The sequence below is a fragment of the Lissotriton vulgaris genome, chromosome 2_1 (assembly GCF_964263255.1).
Source record: "Lissotriton vulgaris chromosome 2_1, aLisVul1.2, whole genome shotgun sequence".
Classification (NCBI taxonomy): Eukaryota; Metazoa; Chordata; class Amphibia; order Caudata; family Salamandridae; genus Lissotriton; species Lissotriton vulgaris.
This window is the reverse complement of record NC_141687.1, coordinates 1670622052-1670646483: the sequence shown is the minus strand read 5'-3', so window position 1 is coordinate 1670646483 and position 24432 is coordinate 1670622052. Positions and strand designations below refer to the sequence as shown.

Below are 24432 nucleotides of genomic sequence, written 5' to 3'. Positions count from 1 at the left end.
ACTCAGATGTTATGTGCTGATTCTTGAGACTCTCAACATTACAAATGAATACATTTCTATGTTGATGTTACCTGCTCTATCTGAAAGAAACACGTTAGTATTAGATTCCTTACCTTAGAATATCCCCAGGCGTCAGACTGGATCCGGAAACTTTTGCGTAGCAGTACCCCTGCGCGTCGGTAGGCGTCGTCTGCAGGCGTCCCCTGCGGCTCCGCGTCCGTCGTTGGCATCGTGCGCCGTGATGACGTCGCTGGAGTATATAGACGCCGCCTCCGCGCGCTGACGTCAGTAATTCTTTTTTCCGCGCCAGTTAGCGCAGATCCGAAGAGCAGTACTCCGGTCTTCGACCAAGTTTATTGATCTTTTTTGATCTCTGAATCTTCCACGGTGCCGGTAGGATGCCCGGTTTTAAGAACTGTGACGACTGTGACCGGACGATGTCGGTCACGGATCATCACCGACTCTGCCTCCGGTGCCTGGGCCCCGACCACGACGTGGACGCCTGCGTCGACTGCCGGACCTTGACTAATAAAGCTAGGCGGGAGCGGTCCCGCAAGCTGCTCGAGCTCCGGGTGTCGGCCCTGCGTCGAGAGCGGTCCCTGTCCGGCCGGAGGTCGAGGGAGCGATCGAGGGAGCGGTCGCGGAGCCATCACGGGCGCTCCGGGAGTCGTCACCATTCTTCTGGTTCCTCAGGTAGGAAGCACAAAGTCGGGGCGTCGTCATCGTACCCCCGACTCCCCCCGACGCTCGCACGAGGCGGCCGGGGGTTCGGGTGGCCCCACCCCGCGGCTCCGCGTGAGTCGCCGACGCGGCCTGCTCCATATCCTGCGGTCCCTGGGCAAGGCGCATCCCCAGAGGAGATAGTCGTTCCTCGTGGCCATGAGGGCTCTTTCTCCTCCGGCGGGTTCCTCGGGCCCTGTGAACCCGTCTGGGGGCCCTAGCGGCTCGGGTGACCCTGCCTTGACGCCGTCAGGTGCTCCGGCCCCCGGCGCCGCCGACAGCTCCGATCCCGGCGCCGCAGGTGCCTTCGGGGTCGACGCCGGCTGGTCAACCGGCCTCTCCGGCGCCGATTCCATCGGGGCAACCCCTGGCGCCACCCCCGCGCGGTGCCGGTTCCCCGGCGCCGGCTACGGGCGGCGCCGTCCCCATTCCCTCTCCGAATCCGGACGCGGAGTCGGACCGGCGTCGTTCGACGCCGGGCTCGACGCCGATGGGGCCTGTGAACCCCGAGGAGCCGGTCTACATTGTTGACTCCGAGTATGGTGAGGATGTAGAATACGGAGAGGGGTGGGAGGGGTCCGAGGACCCTCTGACACGCGAGTGTCAGTATGACATGGACTGGACAGGTGACTTGGGTGACGCTAGTGGTCTGGATGACTCCCCCAACCCTGGTTTTGTCTCGCCTCCTACCGTGGCTACGGAGGAGGGGGCTGCCTATTCAGTGGTGTTGATGAGGGCTGCCAAGGCCTTACACCTTGAGCTCCCCGTCGCGGCAGTGAGGACTAACCTCCTCACCGAGGTCCTCAAACCGCAGTCATGCCCACAGGAGCCACTGCTGCCGTTTAACGAGGCCTTAACGGACGTTCTTTTGGGCACGTGGTCCAGGCCCGCTTCAGGTTCGCCTGTTGATAGGAACGTGGCCAGACGCCACCGTCCGTGTGCGGACGACCCCCAAGTTTCTGTCCACCCACCAAACCCCTGAGAGTCTGGTGATCCAGGCCTCCACCTCCCAGACCGCATTCCCGTCGGCCCCGCCCGACAGGGAATCAAAGAGGTACGACCAGTATGGCAAGAAGGTCTTTTCGTCCCTGAGTCTGGGACTGCGGTCTTGCAACACCGCGTGCCTCTTGGGCCGTTACACCCACTCTCTGTGGGACACGGTCGCGGACCTGCTGCCTGAATGCCCCGCGGAGGTACGGGCTAAGCTCGGCAAGGCTATGATTGAAGGCCGAGACGCAGCAAGATATTCCATCAGGTGTGGTCTTGATACGACCGACTCGCTGGGCAGAGCGATGTCCACGACGGTGGCGATTCGTCGCCACGCCTGGCTGAGATCCGCCAACTTCTCGGCTGATGTCCAGAATGCTTTGATGGACATGCCGGTTGATGGCAGTCGCCTGTTTGGCGACAAAGCGGACCACGCGCTGAAGCGCTTCAAGGACTCCAGGGTCACGGCAAAGTCCTTAGGTCTCTCGACCCAGCGCCAGCAAACGGGTACGTTTCGCTCCTTTCGTGGCCAAGGAAGGGGCGGTCCCACACGTGCTGCCAGCCACGCGCCACAACAGAATTATCAACGCGGTGGCGGCCGTGAAAACCGCTGTGGTGGCGGTCGGGGACAGCGGCGAGGTCAGGCCACACCTCCCCCCGCAGCATCTGCCACTAAATCCTCCTAGTCCGAGCTTTCAGGCCCATGTGACACCGGTGGGAGGCAGGGTTCGCCATCACCTCTCACACTGGCGCACAATAACATCGGACAGGTGGGTGCTGCTGCTCGTCCGAAGGGGCTACTCCCTCCCCTTCGAGACAACCCCTCAAGCCATTCCACCGCAGAACCACCGTGTGTCGGGGGACCACTTGGCACTTCTGAAAGAGGAAGTTACGGCCCTCTTGGCCAAGGGGGCCATCGAGCGCGTTCCTGGGCCATAAGTAGGATGTGGTTGCTATTCCCACTACTTTCTGGTACCCAAGAAGGACAAAGGGGACCTACGTCCTATCTTGGATCTAAGGAACGTCAACGGCTTCCTCCGGAAGGAAAAGTTCAAGATGTTGACTTTGGCTCAGGTCTTGGCTGCTCTAGACCCACAAGACTGGATGGTAGCGTTGGACTTGCAGGATGCGTACTTTCACATCCCCGTCCTGCCGGCCCACCGGCGTTACCTGCGGTTTACAGTAGGCCTCGAGCATTTTCAGTTTATCGTGCTCCCCTTCGGCCTTACAAGCGCCCCACGGGTGTTCACCAAAGTGATGGCGGTGGTCGCAGCTCATCTGCGCAGATTGGGGGTCTCAGTCTTCCCCTATCTAGACGACTGGTTGTTGAAGGCGGATTTGCCCCAGACAGTCGTCAGCCACCTTCAGATGACGGCAGATCTCCTGCACCAGCTGGCGTTCTCCATCAATGTGCCGAAATCACACCTGTGCCCCTCTCAAAAGCTCCTTTTCATCGGAGCGGTTCTCGACTCGGCGCAGTTTCGGGTCTATCCTCCGAAACGGCGAATCCAGGATATACAGGCTTTGATTCCCATCTTCCAGCCGTTATCCCGGGTTTCGGTCAGGTTGACGCTGCGGCTGCTGGGGCTGATGGCTTCCTGCATCCTTCTGGTGCATCACGCCCGGTGGAGGATGCGGGCTCTGCAGTGGGACCTGAAGTTTCAGTGGGCCCAGCATCAGGGCAACCTGTCCGACCATGTCTTGATCTCGGAGGGCACTTCAAGACAACTGCAGTGGTGGCTTACGGACCGCGATTGGGTCAGAGGCAGATCCCTCTCCCTTCCCCAACCGGAGCACGTTGTTGTGACGGACGCGTCCCTCCAGGGCTGGGGAGGCCACTTGGGAGAGGCAGAGATCAGAGGCATCTGGTCTCCGGCGGAGTCCCGGCTCCATATAAACCTGCTGGAGCTGCGGGCGATTCGTTTGGCACTGAAAGCGTTCCTCCCCTTTGTCAACGGGAGTGTAGTGCAGGTGTTCACGGACAACACCACCGCCATGTGGTACTGCAACAAACAGGGCGGGGTGGGGTCGTGGACCCTTTGCCAGGAGGCTCTGCGCCTCTGGCAGTGGCTGGAACGTCAGGGCGTGACTCTGACGGTTAAACACCTGGCAGGTTCTCTGAACGCCAGGGCGGACGAACTCAGCCGTCGGTGCTCGATGGATCACGAATGGCGTCTGAACTCGGACGTGGCGCAAGGCCTCTTTCGGCAATGGGGAGAGCCTTGGTTAGATCTATTCGCCACAGAAGAGAACGCGCAATGTCATCAGTTCTGTGCGTTGGAATTTCCAAGACGGCACTCGCACGGCGACGCCTTTCGGCGCGAGTGGAGTTGCGGTCTGTTATATGCCTTTCCGCCTATACCACTTCTGCCCAGAGTGCTGAAGAAGATCAGGCGCGACCAGGCCCAAGTCATCCTTGTGGCTCCGGACTGGGCTCGAAGGTACTGGTATCCCGAGCTACTCAGCATGTCAGTCGGTCCCCCGATCCGCCTGCCCCTTCAGGAGGACCTTCTGTCGCAGCAACAGGGGACGGTCCTCCACCCGAACCTGTCAAGCCTCCACCTCCATGCATGGAGATTGAGCGGCGGAAGTTGAGGCCATTTGACTTGCCTCCTGAAGTTTGTGATGTGATTCTGGCAGCCAGGCGTCCCTCCACAAAGTCGGTATACGCCTGCCGGTGGAACAGATTTGTGGCATGGTGCACAGCAAAGGCTGTGGCTCCTCTCTCTGCCCCTCTTTCTGAGGTTCTTCTCTTCCTTCTTTCTCTTGCCCAGCAGGGCTCTGCTCTGGGCACTATCAAGGGCTACCTTTCTGCCCTTTCGGCGTTTCTGAGGCTGCCTGATCAACCTTCTTTGTTCAAGTCCCCTATTGTAATGAGATTCTTGAAGGGCATCACACACATGTATCCTCCTGTTCCGTTTGTGATGCCTCAGTGGGACTTGAACCTGGTTCTAACCTTCTTGATGTGTGCTCCCTTTGAGCCACTTCATTCCTGTCCTCTCCGTCTCCTGACTTTAAAGACAGCCTTCCTGGTTGCCATCACCTCTGCCAGGAGAGTGAGTGAGCTCCAGGCTCTTTCTGTCAAACCTCCTTTCTTGTCCATTCATCCAGACAAGGTGGTTCTGAAGACTAGACCTTCTTTCCTGCCCAAAGTAGTTTCTGCTTTTCACATCGGGCAGTCCATCACCCTCCCCTCCTTCTTCCCGCCTCAGTATCCTTCAAAGGATGAAGAGCGGCTCCATCGTCTGGACCCAAAACGTGGGCTTTCATTTTATATGGATCGCACACGCCAGTTCCGGGTGGATGACCAACTGTTTGTTGGCTACGTGGGTGCGAAGAAGGGACGGGCGGTACATAAACTGACCATCTCTCGGTGGGTCGTTCTGTGCATCAAAGCGTGCTACTCTTTGGCTCGGAAGGAGCCTCCGGTTGGGCTGAGGGCCCATTCCACTCGGGCCATGGCGGCTACTACTGCCTTGGGCCGGGGAGTCCCTTTGCAGGACATTTGCCAGGCGGCTACGTGGGCCTCGCTGCACACTTTTGCGAGGCACTGCTGCCTGGATAGTCAAGTCCGGAGGGATGGCTTCTTTGGCCGTTCTGTCCTCCAGGACTTTCTGGTGTAGGAATGTATTGGTTCGCAGACCCACCACCGGGGTTGGTATTGCTGGGGTATCTATTCTAAGGTAAGGAATCTAATACTAACGTGTTTCTTTCAGATGAACAAGTTACTTACCTTCGGTAACGATATATCTGTAAGAAACATTAGTTAGTATTAGATTCCTTACCGACCCACCCATCCTCCCCGTTCTGCGAACTGATACCTAGGGTTAAGGACATCCCTTTCAGGGCCCTAGTTTCAAATGGCACCAGTGTTGGTTCTCACATGGCTCTGCGTGTTCTGGCGCGGAAAAGCTGTGTGCAAAGAACTGACGTCAGCGCGCGGAGGCGGCGGCTATATACTCCAGCGACGTCATCACGGCGCACAACGCCAACGACTGACGCGGAGCCGCAGGGGACGCCTGCAGACGACGCCTACCGAAGCGCAGGGGTACTGCTACGCAAAAGTTTCCGGATCCAGACTGACACCTGGGGATATTCTAAGGTAAGGAATCTAATACTAACTAATGTTTCTTACAGATATATCGTTACCGAAGGTAAGTAACTTGTTCTTCTAAATCAATCAACAGTATGATTCTACTATGTTCATCCTAATTTGATGTTACTGTATTAAAACAGACTCCAAAGCAATAGGGTTGGCACAGGAATAGTAAATTAGTTTGCGTGTCTGTAGTGTTCTGTAAATAGACTTTCTTGTACTAGCTTCTCTTCCATGCTCAGCTTGATTTCCCCTCATTGCTTTGGGGTTGATTTTTTTCCCCCTTATATTTTCTCACTGCTCTCTGATTCACTTTTGTTGTCGTCCTTCTCCAGTTGGGGGTTGTAGAAAAACACTCAGAAAAGAAAGGTCACCCCAGATTTTTCTCCTTTTGCTGGGCCCCATTTTATTGCTGGTTTTTAGACTACACTCTTGGGCACTACTCCTGTCCAGTGTATGTTATATCAACTCTAAAACATGGAGAAATTGGCTAATCCCTGATGGCATATGTGATATTTCTATAAGGCCATGGTATATGGTGTGTAAATGCAAGAAAATTTACCGGTCACCTCTGAACCGCAGCACATAATGTGACATTCAGTAATGACTAAAGAAAACATTCTGGTGTACCATTGTAGCCTGACTGCTATCTTGTAAAACCTATAATGTGACCTGGTAAAATAACCATTTTCGATAGGTAAATTCCTCCTTTTAAATAGTAGTAATTCACTCCTATGTAAGACTTGTAGCCCGCTCAGCAGTGTGCATGGTATTTAAAAGTGAGAAAAGACAAAAATTTAAATTACCATGTCCCTGCAGTGACCAGCCCAAACAGGTTATTTTCACTGTGGCAGGCCTTGTATCTCTGGGAAATACTTAAACCACTATTTTTGATAGTTATTAAAAATCCAATTAAATGCTGAACTTGGATTATTAATAAATAGTAAGAAAAAAGTTATCTTTAGAGAGTTACCTTTTCCCTGTCGGAAGGTCCTGGGGGCTTATTTGCATTCACTCTCCAGCAGTAGCACAGCCAGTGATGAACAGCGAAGAGGTGTAAATGAGGTGTGAAATTCCCCTCATGAGCAAATAGTAGGCTGATATCAATGAGCAGAGATGACTCCCCTGAACCCCACAGGATATTCGGAGTGGATGCTGTGGGCATCATGTGGTCACACTGTCAAATCCCTTACAGGTCTCTTGAGCCACATGTAAGACATGGGGCACACTTTAAAGGTATAGAACAGTATGTAACAGCAATTCTTGTAGAACTCCTGTCTGGATCTGTAGGACCCTGGGTACAGTGCCTGCTGCAAACCTGATTTTAGTGTTACATATAGGAGAGCACTGGTGATTTCTCTATTACATTCCCCCTCACACCCCCAACAGTCAGAGCCCAAGTTTAGTGTGGCTAAAGACATTCGCCATCTTGAATATGCCCTGACATATTGCATTTTGGGTCTGATTGCAGTAAGGCAAACAGGAACTTCTAGGGTAAGTTTGGGCCCGGGTAATTTTACTTGATTGGTTAGGGAGTGCCCAGGGGTTACCCCCTCCACTAGATGGTGACAGGCATAAATGTGGCACCTCCTGGCACCCACTCCAGAACCCCTAATGGACCTGCAGCAGATCAGAAGACTGGACCTGCTGTCTGTGACCAAACAGAAGCACTGAACCTGCTCCCATATTTATCTAGAACAGAGAGGAGAAGTGGACTCCAGGGGAACAATTGACCTCCTGAGTGGCTACATGGAGACAAAAAAACAACAAGAGGCCTTTTCCTGGAATGCCAGCTGACCAGTGGCAACTGGTCCTGGACTGGATCTTGCGTTCGGCCTCTGCCTGCTGCCCTGTGAATCTCTAAATACTTCCCCTGAGGTCATGGTGGGCTTTAGTAGTGTACTCCTGTGGTTGATTGGGACTAAATATTCAGTCAGAAGGTATATTCTTTGACTGGGACAAATCTGTCAGTGTATACGACCCGCACTCTATTGCGGTCAGCTTGAAATTGCTCCTAGATCCTAGTCTACTGCGATCCTAAACCATCATTGATGCTTCATGCTTTTTGCTTCTATTTCTACTTAAAACTTAAACAATTCGAATGTCCACTACCCCTTATTGAAATTTGTCACTTTATTAAATTTTTCTTGTTTGGTGTGTTGTCTTTTACTGGTATGATACTGCATAAATACTTTATACATTGCCCTAAGTTTAACCAGTCTGCTTTGTGCCATAGCTACCAGGGGTTGTTACAGAAAACAAGGGAACCCAAAAGTAGCAATAGGTCTTGGACCTTTGGGAGTGTTTTTTTCTAAAAAATGGTCCACAAGCGGTGCGTTAGGAGTCCTCACCGAATTCTACTCTTGTGTTGTCCAATTCGGAGTCTGGCTTTTTGATTAGTTTGTCTTATGTATATTAGCTCACACGGACAGAAGATAGCATAAATTACATTAGAGCTGTTGCAATTTGTGAGATGTTGCCTGTGAAAAATGATCTGTTCAAACAAAAAGTCTTTCCCTTCAATTGTACTAGCACAAACACTGCATGAACCACATTTTACATGCCCAACAACTCGCGGGAGCCCCCATAGATCTTCAAGTCTGCTTCTAGTGTTAGCTGTAGGTAATACTGCTCTTACTAAGTGCTCCTTAATGTTTTTAGACTTTTTAAACGCAAATAGAGGCCTTTTTGGTGTGTATGTAACTAATTTTGGTTTGTTTAATTGTTGGGCAATTAATATTATTTAAGGCATACAATTAGAAGTCCTGATGATGATCCCATACTAACAGGGATCGAAACGTCGTCTACATTATACACTTGATGATTTCTTATACTGTATTGAAAAGATCACGCAGAGTGTATTTTTACCATCGTCTGTCAAAAATTGAAGCATTTACAGACTGCCCTTTCTTTCCTTTTTTTGCCTTATATGTATGTCATATGTGATAGTAGGACATAGGTTGTGTCCCGCTTGGTAATTGTTTTCCATCTCTTTTGTCATATATATATTTATACTATTAAATTCTGTCCGGCTGGACATTCTAAATATAGATTTCAATTTGGGTCTATATTCATTTTTCTCATATTTTTGCTAATGTTTGGAACCACTGTCTTTTGAAACATAGCTACCAGGGGGTTGCGCTCATATCAGTGACTTGGAGGGTTCACCATGGTTGTGATTATTCCTTGAAGTGGGCAGCCACCGACCCCAAATAACCTCGCTTTTATTCTTAAAGGAGATTTTCTGTGTATGCTGCTACCCTTGCAGATGAGTTGTTTTTATGCACTTGTCAGGCCCTATGTATACTATCATTGGATTTTTTTAGTTCCTTTACATGAAATCACGAGTGCAAGACTAAGTCATCAAGTAGCAGTATGATTTCTGGCAGCCCCTTCTTTCTGCGGTTGCCATTTTACCCATTTTGCATCCAACTTACTTTGTTTGCTCAGGTTACAACTGGCAGCTAATTTTTCTTAGGATATTCCTAGCGGAGTACATTACATATTGAGGTCTATTTTGCCTTATGGACCACCACTGGTTTGACTTAGTTTACAGTAAGTTTATTTTTAGCCCATAAACCAATTAAAGGGCTATTAAATTCATGAACTGAATCTGTAAGTGATTTTCTGCTTGATGGCGTGTTTCTTATTTGATTGTGTTTTTTAGTATCCACTGTGATTTCCTGAGCCCTGAAGTTGGGCAGTGCACCAAGGGAAGATTATCCTTTGCAAGAGAGTCTGTTAGTGAACAGTTACTTGTACTGTTTTCCAACCTGTTGTGTCACAATTGTTTGAAGAGATCCCCCCCCAAAAAAAGCAAAATATGTGTCGGGAAATGCACTCATTATGTTTTTGGGAATTGGATGGTTGTAGTATAGGACTCAGACTCAGGAGAATCCTGATTAAGCTTGATGCCGAGCTCCTGTGTAGATGGGGAGTTTTTGTTTCCCTGGTTGAACTTTGTGTAGCTGGGTTATGTACTGGAATTGCTGAAGTACAAACCCTACTAAAAAACAACAGAACGCTATATATAAAAGTGGAATTGATAGAAGATCATTTACAAAATGCTATTTGTGTATAAGGAGAGGTGGGAGAGTTTTGTTCACAGTGCTGTGGGGGGAATTGGAGGGGCAAAAGTAACTGGGAGCCAGAAATTCGCATGAAATATATGGTTGAGCTTGGCCCCTTAACTTGGACATTTTGGGCCATATGCATGAACACATTTTCCCATAGACACAGAATGGGCAAAACCCTTTGATACATCTGGCCCTTTGAGCTTTATCCAACGTTCTTTTGGTGATACTCTAGAAAAGTCTCGGCTCGGCGTTTAATCTGAATAGCCGTTCTTGTAATGTGTTTACTGTTTTTCCCCTAGGGTTTTCTTCGTATTCTCATAGGTTTGATTTCTGTTTGAGTTGTGATTTAATCTGAATTAGTTATTCTTGAAGTTCAAATTGAATATTTTGGATCTGCTCTGAATAGTCATTTTTTTAATATTTAATATGATTTCAGTTATTTCTTTCCAACTGGAGATTTCTAGTTTCTTTATTGTGATTTTGACTGCCAATTCCATAACCTGTGATTTCTCCTTCTCAAAACTCTGAATTTAGTTTACTTCTGTATTTGTGAATTTAATCTTGGGCATTTTCATGTAAAATGTACTTGTTTAATGCAAGAGAAGCGACAGTGCTTCACACTTAGAAAACAATTATTTGAGTATAACTTCACCAGACTTGGTGCTAATTCTGGCTGTTAGGAGGTTTTGATCTGGTATAGATATTTAGGCTACAATATTTGGGCACATTGAGATTTCCCACACAGTATTCTCCTATACAATCTCTTCATTCATTTCCTCTCCATTTGACAATAGAACCAGGTGCATGGGTGGAACAGGCAATAATCTGCCTAATTCTGTGGTTGCGTCCTAAACCAGTCTGCCAATAAGCCATGTGAGTGTTAATACAGATCCTTATAAATGTCCTTACACCAAATTACAGAATTGTTTCACAGGCGAGATTTTATGAAGGTTGTTAGCAAACACTTGTAGGACAGTTTCATACAATGGATTGAACAGTGTCTGTGTGGGGAATGATTTGACCATCCCATAAATAAAGTGCCTGGATTTTTACAACTTTTATTCATTTATTTCAGGATGAGGGCGATATCAAAGAGTTTAACATCACCCATCACGTGAAAGAAGGCTCAGAGAAGGCGGACCCCTCACAGTTTGAGCTTTTGAAAGTCCTCGGACAAGGATCCTTCGGCAAGGTGAGCTAATCTATGACCCTGCTGCTTTTGGTGGCGTGGTTAACCCCAGTGAAGGCAATACACAACCTGCCAAGTCAGATAATTTCATAACATGTTAAGTCAAGTTTACATCTAGTGTGGAAGTAGTATTGTGGCGTCAAACTACGCACTACGGATTGTGAGGCTGCAATAGACAGTATAGATTATGATGCTAGTTGGCGCCGACTGATGGCATCAGCTGCTGATTCTGGTACTGTGATGCCAGAGCAGCTTGGGTTCATGATCAAATTAAGTGAGTGAGCACTTGTTGCTGATGTACTGTCAGTAATGACTTGCTCCTAGGGTCAAGGACGCGATACTGGCCAAAAGCAAATTATTCCGAGACTGGAAGCTTCTCTTAAGTATTAAATGAGAACTGTGAAATTTAGGTGAGATTTAGAACACTTGATTGTGTGTTGTCTGCTAAATATTTCAAACACATATGACATTTTTGGTCATCCTTTCTTAAATTATATGCACATATACATGTTAATTCTCCGTTCCTCTTTTTAGGTTTGACGTTTAATTGCACTGGTAAACTTACTGTACCTATACATACTCGAAAGGTCATCGAGTGAGCCTCCTTCAGCCATTAGGTTGAGACCTTGTTAATCACTGCTTTCATCAGCCCACACGAGTATTAGTTTCACCTTTTCCTTAGTTGAAGGGGTGTATCTTTCTAAACCATGTGAATGCATGAGGGGCAGTGTAATGACAGTAAATTTAGTCATTACACATTTAATTCTTAATCTCATCCATACACAAATCAATCCTTTTTAAATCTCGCCTGACACAGTTTATGCATGTTTACTTAAAGGGGGCTAAGAGCATGCCCATTGCTTACCATTGGTTGGCTTTATCACTCTAGTTTCCTTGCTTCAATTTGGTCAGCGTGTGCTGGCTTCACTTCTTTGTATGTTTGTCCCTTCTGTGGTGCATGGCCCAAGTACTGATCCTTGGCGAGTGTCCTTTCACTGCTTGTGTTGTGGGAGCTCCTTTATTCTTTTTATTGAAGCACTTTGTGGGAGTGTGTGTGTTGGTCAGATCTGCCGCCTCTCTGCGCTAACATGCTTTACCTTACATTCATATCCTCCGGGACGGCACTATAGCCACAGACATATAAGCACTTTATTTATTTTACAAATGCAATTTTTACTGGAATTTGTGTTTGTTTATGTTCACATGTCCTGCCCCACTCCCATGTTGCTTGCTTGCCCTGTCCCGCCGACTCCTGCGTTCCTATCTTGCCCTGTGCCACCCACCCTCTCCACTCTTGCGTTGTTGCTTGCCCCGTCCAACCCTCCAACCTGTGTTTTGCCTGCTTGCCCCGTTCCACCTGCCAATCTCCCACATTGCTTGCAGGATCCCTCCTGCTCAACTCTGACATTATTGCTTGCTTGCCCTGTAAACTGCGTTGTTGTTGCCCCGTCCCTTTCCTAACCCTCCCACATTGTTGTTGCTGATCCCCTCCCGCATAGTTGCTTTCCCTCTCCATCCCCTGCCAGAAAAAGAAAATGCTATGACGCGGCCAGTGCTGGTCACAGCATAGCACTTTATTTCCTTCCAACTCTGAGCAATGCTGCACAGGCAGCCGTGCTGCTGTACAACATGGCTAAACGATCTTGAAAAATCCAATAACTCTTATGTAGGTGGGACCTGTTGGGTTTACCAGTGCTTGTTTTAAACTATTTGCACTGCAACAGTAATTTTGTTATTGATCTAGTCGGTGTTCGAGTGTAAAAGTTAAACCTGTGGCTTTGACTGTGCTGGTTTTCATTCTTATCCTCTCTAATTTCCAACAACAATAATTGCATGCAAATTTAACTTTTTAAAATGTAAGTGCGTCATGATTGGGGGAAAAAAGCAGTTTTTTTGCTTGATTTTTATTGTCTACTTATACCCAATAAAATAAAGATTGGAAAAAGAGAGAAGACTTTGAGTAGGCCAATTTGTAATCGGAGGCAAGACACATTAAGGAATAACTGACGTTGACGTATGTCAGAAGGGTAATAGAAAGAGAAACTGTCAATTTGGCTCTGTACCTTCTAATTCAGTTGTTCTTAACCTTTGGATTCATGTGGATCCCCACTGAAGCGTTACTGGAATCCGGGAATCCTCACTGAGAAATTATTGGAAACCGGGGGCCATCGGCCTAGGCAATTTCTACATTTTGAACCTCAAAACAATGCACGAAGTACAAAAACAAGTATAGACCAAACACAAATGCTCAAAGATATTGTATGGTTCACAATCCAATATATATATCCAAAATGTGATTAGGAAATCACTGGAAGGCGCGTTTGTTTTACATGAAACTATCAAGTTTCTTCAAAGATTACTGTACTGCTTCTATCTTTTTTCAAAGAAAACAGTCAAATCTTCATTGAGCTCTTCATTTAGAATTTATTTCATTCCAAAAGGATGTTCCTTGATCAAATCATAGTCGAAATTCATATCAATCATGAATACTTAATAACATTACTTCATGCTCGCCCAATGCATTTCGGGTTAGTTGGGGTAACCCTTCGTCAGGGGCCTAGAATGTAAACATACAGGACCTTAGCTTTCAGAAAACGAACCAATATATCATTCAAGATAGTAATATATCTATACATTATCAAAAATCATGACATGGAAACACTTGCATGCGAGAAAAATGAATAAACATTGATAACATTTACTCACTATGTTACACCATCTAAAAATGAAATGTAATAAGGATAGCTTGCTATTGCATGGGATGTGTATGGAAGGAAATGCTAAACGATTAACAGAAATCGACATGTCATCTATATGAATGAAGCTGTAGCATGGGACAAATGCACTGACAACTAAAGCTATTCGGGTACGTGAATGTAAGGTTAAGATACACGAATGGGGAAAACGAAATGAGGTGATCCCTGCAGGACTTACCGAAGAAGTAACGCGCAATGCTCTCGCAGTTCCTAACGCGGAACCGGTCGGGTTTGAAAGGGACCAATCAGTTTGCAGGTTATAGGCATGCATATTGGTCATGTGATGGACCGAACACGGACTGTAATCCCGATATTGAATCTCAACAAAGAAAAAATTTAAAGTTCAATGTTAGGATTCGTGATTCTACTTACATTAAAGTTAAAAAAATAAACGTTTTTACATAACGGTGCAGAAGCGCCGTAGAACGAATGATACGCGTTATGTGATAGGCTTACACTGGGTCATGTGATCGGGCATCTAAAGGTAAACAAACGCTCATGGAAAAGTGTGACATGGATAAATACGCACTCGTAACTAAATTATAAAGCACATGTCTGATGGAGGTGACAGTTTAGCAAAGGAGGTCCGTTGTGTGTTTCAAATAATATGTGGCTGATACTATGAATAGCTGAATACCAGGCATGATTGTAGGGTGTCTGTGCGCAAAAGGATGTGTGTATGTATTAATATGTTGTGAAGTATGTGAACAAGGAAAAACTAAAATATAAGGTTGACATTCTGCATTAACATAATCAATGAAAATAATACAACTAATTTATACAGTTCCAGGATTTAGCAATATGCAATTTCTGCATTTAAGGTATGCAGAAATTGATAGAGGAGTGAGAAGTCTCTCGTATTACCAAATGTTGTGCCCCTATTAAAGGAAACATGAATATTCAATTCTGTCGTTGATCCCTGCTGGTTGGAGGGAATTACATTTTTTATTTTTTTTTAATCACGAATCCTAACATTGAACTTTAAATGTAGCTGTCCTCACACATTTTTCTTTGTTGAGATTCAATATCGGGATTACAGTCCGTGTTCGGTCCATCACGTGACCAATATGCATGCCTATAACCTGCAAACTGATTGGTCCCTTTCAAACCTGACCAGTTCCGCGTTAGGAACTGCGAGAGCATTGCGCGTTACTTCTTTGGTAAGTCCTGCAGGGATCACCTCATTTAGTTTTCCCCATTCGTGTTTCTGTAGTAGGGGATCTCTGTGTATAGTCATAATCTAGTGAATAGTCCCGCCCATGTGCGTGGACCCCGGCAATCAAAAATAATCTCTTAAGTTGTCAAAATAATGCAGAAAAACTGGAAAGACACTTATGAGAAAATTTAAAGACAAATAATGCAGCCTATATCCACAGGCTACACTGTCCAGTACTTCAACTAGAAATTCCACCAAAAAACACCACACACAGCCCAACCTGCCAGTTTCTACCATAGAGAAACTTGCCTCCCCCAGTCAAAGACTCTGGAATGATAGAGAGGAAGGTAGGGACAGACAAGCCCCATAGGCTGCCATTATGTGGCTTAAATAGGATACTGTGCCTTTAAGAGAACTTTCCAGAACTTCTCCCAGTATCCCAGAATGCATAGCAGGTCCCTCTACTTTCAGTTCTTTTTTCCGGCTCCTGCTTACAGGACCCTGGCATTGAGCTCTCCCTTTTTCAAGGGTTTATTGGATTTTTTGACACTTTTGACTTCTAAAAGTGTTGCAGTTTACTTCTTGGTGTTCTCTTCCCCGTTTTTGTGCTGTTTTAGGCGTTTTAGGGCTCTAAAATGCCTGGCCTGTTTGATCAGTGCCCAGCATGTGGGAGGAAGAAGGCCAAGAGTGATCCCCATGATGTCTGCATCGTGTGCCTCCCTGAAGATCATGTCCCTGAGGATTGTACCATCTGCCAGCAGTTTTCTGCTCGGACTCTGAGGGACAGGATGAAGATCAGGCTTTCTGGCCTTGAGGAGAGGCGTCTGCAGACTACAGGTGGGTCTGGGCAGGCTGGGAAGGCTCCCTCTGCCCCTGCCGAGGCCTCTGGGGGGCTCCCCGGAGGCAGGAAGTCCGGCAAACGGTCCCGGTCTCCGTCGACGTCGATTGCATCGACGACGACGTCGAGAGGGATGACGGCGGCGTGCTCCCCTTCTCCCCGGGGCTCCGGGTCGAGACGGCGTGACGGCTCGACGTCGAAGATCATGGGGAAGTCGCCGTCGAAGCCACCGCCGACGTCATCGTCTTCGTCGACGTCGAGGTCTTCCTACCGACGCCGGAGGCTTAGTGACGAGCATCGACGCTCGCCGTCGAAGAGGCATTGACGCTCGCAGTCGAGGCGACACCGTCGATCGCCGTCAAGGCGACACCGTCGATCGGCGTCGAGGCACCGGTCGACGTCGAGGGGCTCCTCGACGTCGAGGGCATCAAGAGGACGGCGACGTTCGTCGTCGAAGACGGAACGCTCGACGTCGAAGGCGGCGTACGACGTCGCGGAAGAAGAGGTCGACGTCGAGGAGTCGACGTTCGACGCCGAGGAAAAGAGGGTCGACGCCGAGGAGACGGCGATCGACGCCGGAGTCGAGGAAACGTCGTTCGACGCCGGAAAAGCGTCGCTCTGCGTCCAGCAGACAGCGGTCAGCGTCTAGGAGTCGGTCAGCCTCTCCGAAACGGCGCAAGAGGGATTCTAGTCCCAGGAGTCACGCTGCTTCGAGTGGAGGACGCAAGAGGAAGCGGTCACCTGCTGATGGGGCTGGCTCTCCGCACCCTTCGCCTAAAGGGTCACCGGGCCCGGTGTACTCAGAGATGTACACACCATCTCGGCCAAGGACTCCGACTCCGCCTCCTTCTCCTGTTCCTAAGGAGGACCCTCCACCCAATCCTCCACTGCCTTCAGGAGACCCTCCTCCGCCTCCGGTCCCTCCGCATGGACCCGCCCCGCAGCCGAAGGTTCCTCCTCCGAGGTCCACTTCCCTGCCGGTTCCTCCTAAGGGGACCCCAAAACCGAAGCCCCGTGAGGAACCGAGGAAGACCCCTCCACGAAAGCCGAAGGAGCGGCCACGAGCAGGCAGGTCTCGCTCTCGCTCTGGGAGGAAGGAGAGATCGCGACGCAGATCATCCACAAGGTCGAGACACCGCCATAGGAGGCGCGAATCTCGCTCACACACGAGGTCCTCTTGGACAAGGGACTATTCTCCTACCCTATCGGGGTCACCGGACACAAGAGTTTCCCCGATAGATGACCTGGTGGCGTTCCATGACGTCCTTTTAAGGGGCGCTGCGGAGTTGGGCATATCCCTGACGGTGCCGACTCCGAAAACGTCAGTCATTTTTGAGACTTTACATCAAAAACACCTGTCTCGTCCTCTCCTGCCTCTGGTGCTGGGCTTGGAAGAACCGGCTATGGCCCTGTTTCTCACCTCTGCGGTGACGAAGGCGGCTCCATCCAGATTACTGAGGAAGTACCGGGCCCCCGATTCGGATCCGGCCTTTTTGAGAACGGAACCTCCTCCTGACTCAGCAGCATGCCACCACTCCTTCCTCCACGGTTCCCCCGGATAAGGAATCAAGGTGGATGGATTCGGCGGGGAGAAAAGTCTGTAGCACTTCCGCTACCTCCATGAAAGCGGCGAGTGCCACGGCACTGTTGGGCCGATACGACAGCGCCCTCTGGGACTCCCTCGAGCGATTTGCGGAGCATTTACCTCGGGAGAAGCGTGAAGACTTCATGGAAGTACTGAGTGAGGGGATGCTGGTGGCCAACCAGATTATCACTGCGGCAGCGGACTCTTCCCTGTTGGCTGCTCACGGAATTTGCCACGGAATCAACCAACGGCGCCACGCATGGCTCCGGCTTACGTCCCTGAAACCGGACGCACAGCAGAGGGTAGCCAATCTACCGTTCTCCGGTGAGACCCTCTTCGGGAAGCATGCGGACGATGAGATGGCCCGCATGAAGGCGGAGGCCGAGACGCTAACGGCTGTGGGCCTAGAGAAGCCTAAGGAGACCAAGAAGCAGTACCGCCCTTTCCAACGGCGGTTCGGCGGGCAAGGCCGAGGACGGGGACAGGCTGCGGGGCAACAGCAACACCAGTTCCGTAAGCCATTCCAGAAGGGCAGAGGTGGCCAGCAGTCTGCCCCAGCGCCCAAGGGCCAGGCTGGGTCTAGGCCCTAGGAACCTACTTCCCCCGGATCTGTTACCCACTCCGGTAGGGGGAAGCATTCAATTTTTTCTGGCAGAGTGGAGAAAAATTACTCGGGACAAGTGGGTGCTGAATATTGTTTGCAATGGATACAGTCTTCGGTTCACCAGCCCTCCTCCAGCAATTCCCCCGGTCAGCTTGCAGTTTCAGCTGCGCGAGCTTCAGGCGGAAGCGGATATCCTGTTGAGGAAAAGGGCGATAGAAGACGTACCTCTGTCTCAGAGAGGAAGAGGTCTGTACTCCCGATTCTTTCTGGTTCGCAAGAAGGACAAGAACGAGTTCAGGCCCATTCTGGATTTGCGACAGGCAAACAGATGGATTCGCAGAGAAAAGTTTCGCATGCTGTCGTTGCATCAGATTTACCCTCAGTTGCAACAGGGAGACTGGCTTTGCGCTATAGACCTACAGGATGCTTACTTCCATGTGCCCATTGCACACAAACACAGGAAGTTCCTGCGGTTCCAAGTCGGCACCAATCACTATCAATACACAGTACTCCCATTCGGACTGAAGTCTGCGCCGAGAACGTTCTCGAAGTGCATGGCGGTGGTGGCTGCACACCTGAGGAAGAACAAGGTGTTCGTCTACCCGTACTTGGACGATTGGTTGATCAAGGCATCCTCCTTCTCGGAAGCGCGAGCACACTTCCAGAAGACGTGCGTTCTATTGAACAAGCTGGGGCTGCACATCAACATGGCCAAGTCTGTCCCGACTCAGGTCCAATGCATACAGTACTTGGGAGCCTCCATCAATACGCTGTCAGCAAGCGTGTCTCCTTCGGAAGAGCGACGATTATCACTCCTTCGGAAGGCTCAGGCTCTTATGACGACTCCATCTACAACAGTGAGGACGGTGTCTTCTCTACTGGGATCGATGGCCTCTTGTATCTTCCTGACGCCACACGCACGGCTGCACATGAAACCACTGAAGGAGTGCTTGAAGGACCAGTGGGATCAGAGGAAAGGATCTTGGGACGACAAGATTCGACTGTCGCTGCATGCTCTTCAGTCTCTGAGGTGGTGGTGTTCGGCAGAGAATCCCCTCAGAGGGGTTCCCTTTCACAAGGACATTCCCACGCAGACTGTCGTAACGGATGCGTCTCTTCTGGTATGGGGAGCGCACTCCGGGACTCTACAGATTCAAGGCACGTGGTCACCGATGGAGGCCACGTATCACATCAATTTCCTGGAACTCAGGGCTGTTCACTTGGCGCTGAAGGCCTTTCTTCCGTCCTTCCAGACCAACTCTCTGCTTGTACAGACGGACAATACCACCACGATGTATTACCTCAACAAGCAGGGGGGCTCGAGATCACGCACTCTGTCACAGGAGGCGCAGGCGATCTGGCACTGGCTCCTAGCCAGAGGACTGACGATAACGGCCACCCATCTACCAGGTGTGCAGAATGTTCAGGCAGACTCACTGAGCAGACTGGTTCAGGAAAACCAAGAATGGGTCATAAACGACGAAGTACTAGGAGAAGTCTTCGCAAGGTGGGGAACTCCAGACGTAGACTTGTTCGCCACCGCCGAAAACAGAAAGTGCAGAGATTTCGCCTCCAGGTACTTCCAGCAAGGGACGCTGGGGAATGCGTTATGGATCAACTGGACGAACAGCTTTCTGTACGCCTTTCCTCCCATTCCCCTGATTCCGGCGGTGCTCATCAAGCTGGCCCGGTCCAGAGCTCGGATGATACTCATCGCCCCGGAGTGGCCCAGGCAGTGGTGGTTCACGGACCTACTTCACCGGTCTCTCCTTCCTCACATTCGGTTGCCGTGCAGGCCGGACCTTCTCACGAAGTTCGGGGGACGGATGTTACACCCCAACCTCTCGTCTTTGAGTTTGGCGGCATGGTTCCTGAGATAGTGCAATATGGCCATCTGAATCTGCCCGATGATTGCATGGACCTACTGAAGGAGTCTAAGAGACCTTCCACTCGGACTTCATATGCTTACAAGTGGAAGAGGTTTTGTGTCTGGTGCCAGTCTAAAAACCATGACCCTACGACCTGTAAGGAAGATGTCATCCTTCCTTACCTTTTACATTTGGCGCAGTCTGGCCTTAATGTGCATTCTATTAAGGTTCATCTTGCTGCATTGACTGCCTACAGGAAATGCCCTTCACAGACTTCCTTTTTACAGATCCCTGTGATCAAAGATTTTCTGGAAGGACTGAAGAAAGTATTCCCTCCTGTCAGGCTTCCTTCGCCTTCATGGGAATTGAATGTGGTGCTGTCCAGATTGATGAAGGAACCTTTTGAACCTATTCATAAGGCTTCGTTGCAGCACCTGTCCTGGAAGGCGGCGTTCCTCGTGGCCATTACATCGGCCCGCAGGGTGAGTGAAATTCAGGCGTTGTGTTGTACTGAACCTTATACTGTGTTTCATGCTGCTAAGGTTGTTATGCGCACTCACCCTAAATTTCTTCCCAAGGTTATTTCTGATTTTCATGTCAACCAGACTATAACTTTGCCTACGTTTTTTCAGAACCCTTCATCCCCAGCGGAGAGGTCTCTCCATTCCCTGGATGTTAGGAGGGTGTTGAAATTTTATCTGGATAAAACCAAAGATATTCGTAGGTCTGACCAGTTGTTCATCAATTATGGATCGGTCAGGACGGGTCTTGGGACCTCTAAGCAGTCCATCTCTAGGTGGATTGTGTCCTGCATACAATTGTGTTATCAGAAGGCTAATAAGACCTTAGGAGGTAAGCCTAAGGCTCATTCCACCAGGGGCAAAGCTGCCACGACGGCTCTGCTCCGGAACGTGCCGATTGCTGAAATTTGCAAGGCAGCCACTTGGAAGTCGTTTCATACCTTTGCTAAGCATTACTGCCTGGACACTGACGCCAGGGCAGACGCTCAAGTTGGGCAGGCTTCGCTGCGAAATTTGTTCGCGCAGTAGTGGCATTATGTGTTATTCTCCACCGCCGCTTTGGTGTGGGGATGGGCTTGCCATTCTATTCACTAGATTATGACTATACACAGAGATCCCCTACTACAGAAGGAGTAGTTTCTGTCCTGTAACTCCAGTTCTGTAGTAGGGGTATCTCTGTTATAGTCATAAGCGCCCTCCCTCCTCCCCGGTGGAGATTTTTCATCAGGTAAAGAATGCGACAGGTCTGGCGTGCTTCGCCTTCAAAAAGAACTGAAAGTAGAGGGACCTGCTATGCATTCTGGGATACTGGGAGAAGTTCTGGAAAGTTCTCTTGAAGGCACAGTATCCTATTTAAGCCACATAATGGCAGCCTATGGGGCTTGTCTGTCCCTACCTTCCTCTCTATCATTCCAGAGTCTTTGACTGGGGGAGGCAAGTTTCTCTATGGTAGAAACTGGCAGGTTGGGCTGTGTGTGGTGTTTTTTGGTGGAATTTCTAGTTGAAGTACTGGACAGTGTAGCCTGTGGATATAGGCTGCATTATTTGTCTTTAAATTTTCTCTTAAGTGTCTTTGCAGTTTTTCTGCATTAATTTGACAACTTAAGAGATTATTTTTGATTGCCGGGGTCCACGCACATGGGCGGGACTATTCACTAGATTATGACTATAACAGAGATACCCCTACTACAGAACTGGAGTTACAGGACAGAAACTACTCCATCTTAACCTTACATTCACGTACCCGAATAGCTTTAGTTGTCAGTGCATTTGTCCCATGCTACAGCGTCATTCATATAGATGACATGTCGATTTCTGTTAATCGTTTAGCATTTCCTTCCATACACATCCCATGCAATAGCAAGCTATCCTTATTACATTTCATTTTTAGATGGTGTAACATAGTGAGTAAATGTAATCAATGTTATTTATTCATTTTTATTCATTTTTCTCGCATGTAAGTGTTTCCATGTCATGATTTTTGATAATGTATAGATATATTACTATCTTGAATGATATATTGGTTCGTTTTCTGAAAGCTAAGGTCCTGTATGTTTACATTCTAGGCCCCTGACGAAGGGTTACCCCAACTAACCCAAAATGAATTGGGCGAGCATGAAGTAATGTTATTAAGTAATCATGATTGATATGAATTTCGACTATGATTTGATCAAGGAACATCCTTTTGGAATGAAATAAATTCTAAATGAAGAGCTCAATGAAGATTTGACTGTTTTCTTAGAAAAAAGATAGAAGCAGTACAGTAATTTTTGAAGAAACTGCATAGTTTCATGTAAAACAAGCGCGCCTTCCAGTGATTTCCTAATCACATTTTGGATACATAACGTAAGGCACGAACAGGCATAGTGCGACAAGGAAACGCGCCCAAATCGCCTTCAATTCACTAGAGTGCACGGAGATACAATAACCAGATTCACAATCCAATATAAACAGTTTTAACATTTTCAATGTTGCTACTTTATTTATACCTAACTTTATATTATTAGTTTTAGTGTTATTTAATTTCGTAAAGCCGTTGCGGACCCCCTGAGTAGGTTTTGCGGACCCCCAGAGGTCCTCTAAACCACGATGCTAATTCACAAGGCAAAGCAGTGATGAGCACAAGACCAAGCAATAAAACAGAATGTTAATCGCAGAGTGCTTCTTAATGAAAGGTAGTGCTTGTTTAGGATCTTCAAACTGGTGTTCAAGGTTAATAACCATACACAAGGGATGCCTGGTTTCACCATGGGATGCCCAGGAGTGGACACCTCACAAGGAAAAGCCAGGAGGGGTTCCCTTGTGGTAGGAGTACAAGCTCCGGGATGCTTACGGGTTACTGTTCGCGCTATACAAATACAACACATTTACATAATACATCAGAATGGCACTGCAGCTGGTAGCTTACCAACTGTGGACAATAATCGAGCACTAAAAGGCACCAAAATGCTAGTAAAAACTGGGTCACCTTAATGTGGACAAAAACTGAAATTTACCACAAAAAGACAGCGGAGGTAACTACAAATATATGTAACAAAGACAACCCTATATGCCCATGGGCAGGGCACAAATCTTAAAAAAATAAAATTAAAAAAAAGTGGGGATACTAACTAAGTTAGGCAGTATTCAAGTGACATCATGGCACGGGATGTCATAGTGCATGACATCACGGCGTGTAACATCACAACACATGACCTCCGAGGAAGGGACCTCCGATCTTAAAACTTCACATATGTGTATCGGGTGTAGCATGAGCACATTTTTAGTGCATTACAATATTTAACAAATTAGATTTTGCTTTGCGGCTTTGCCAAAAAATTGATGTCACCCTGGTGCAAAATCTGGGCCTCCACTTATAATATTTTTTTTTTTTTACTGTCACAAAGAAATTGGAAACCAGAAAAAACCTAGCAGTAAATCTGTTCTGCTTAATTGGTTGCAAAGTCTGTATTTTAAAATATTTTATGGGGTTAAGGCACATGCTGCAGAGATCTTTGTGTGCCAGCTAAATCTTGGGTAATAATAATAATAATGGTAAAAGAACTGTGGATAATAACGTATTTACTGGAGAAATCTGTATTTTGTCAAGTCCCAGTTTTGAATCAAAGTAGCATAGAAAGTTAATATATCTCCTGCAAAGCACATTATGTAACAGTCAGATGACAGATTGTATTTAAATTTTATGTAAATGGGTAAGTGGGTTACTGCTTTTAACACAGAGATCCTTTTGTTACTTGCAGTTCATGAATTTTAATCCTACTAATATAGCAGTGAGCTGTGGAGGACATGTGACTCCTACACCTTGTAACCCTTACTATCTTACGTAACACATCCTGTACATTGATTTACCCACATATGATTTATTGTCCATGTATAATGTGTACGTGTGATGTAAAGCGCTCTGACACCATGCATTGGGATGAGTAGTGCTAAAGCGCTACAAAAATAATAAAACAAAATAGCGGTATTTAAATTTTTTTGTAAATACTGGGACAGACCAACAGATCTGATATACTTACAGTGCATGCATATCTCTTATACACAGGGACTGAACAAAGTTTAAAGCATGCCTCTCTTAAGTACTAATGAAGTGTTAACAAGCTCTGATCCTTAGTTTTCTCTCTATTGCATCTAGGTGTGAGGCTCTCTATAACTCCCAGTCAGGATACTCCAAACAAAGGGAGACCTGATGGCCCCTTAACTTAGGCCTTTGTTATGGGCCCAGCTGGAATCTGATAAGTCCCTCCCTGCACGCCCTTTGCTGCTCGGAAAGAAATAAGACAACGTGCAGGCGCTGCTGAAAGTGTTCTGGTGTTTGAAAAATTACACCGGGACAAATTTAGCATGTTTCTGTGGGGCTCAACCTCTTGGCAGGGTTGACGGCATCCACCCTCTGAAAATAGTGGCTAGACGCAGTCTACCCTTGTATACCCTTGACTTGTGCACTGTCCACAGGACCAGGATCAATACTTATTACCACAACAATAGTGGAATACACAATCTAATTGACATGATTGATTCCTAAATGAATTTAGAA

General features: G+C 48.0%; 1 protein-coding gene across 2 annotated transcripts in view; it reads left to right on the top strand.

Annotated features, from left to right (window-relative positions):
- The window catches only part of RPS6KA1 (ribosomal protein S6 kinase A1), a 1033098-nt gene that overhangs the window by 533096 nt on the left and 475570 nt on the right, over positions 1–24432 (top strand). For both annotated transcript variants that reach the window (XM_086957626.1, XM_086957627.1), the window contains one exon: positions 10955–11071. In XM_086957626.1, coding sequence (XP_086813752.1) covers positions 10955–11071 — 117 coding nt within the window. The remainder of the gene's footprint in view (positions 1–10954; positions 11072–24432) is intronic.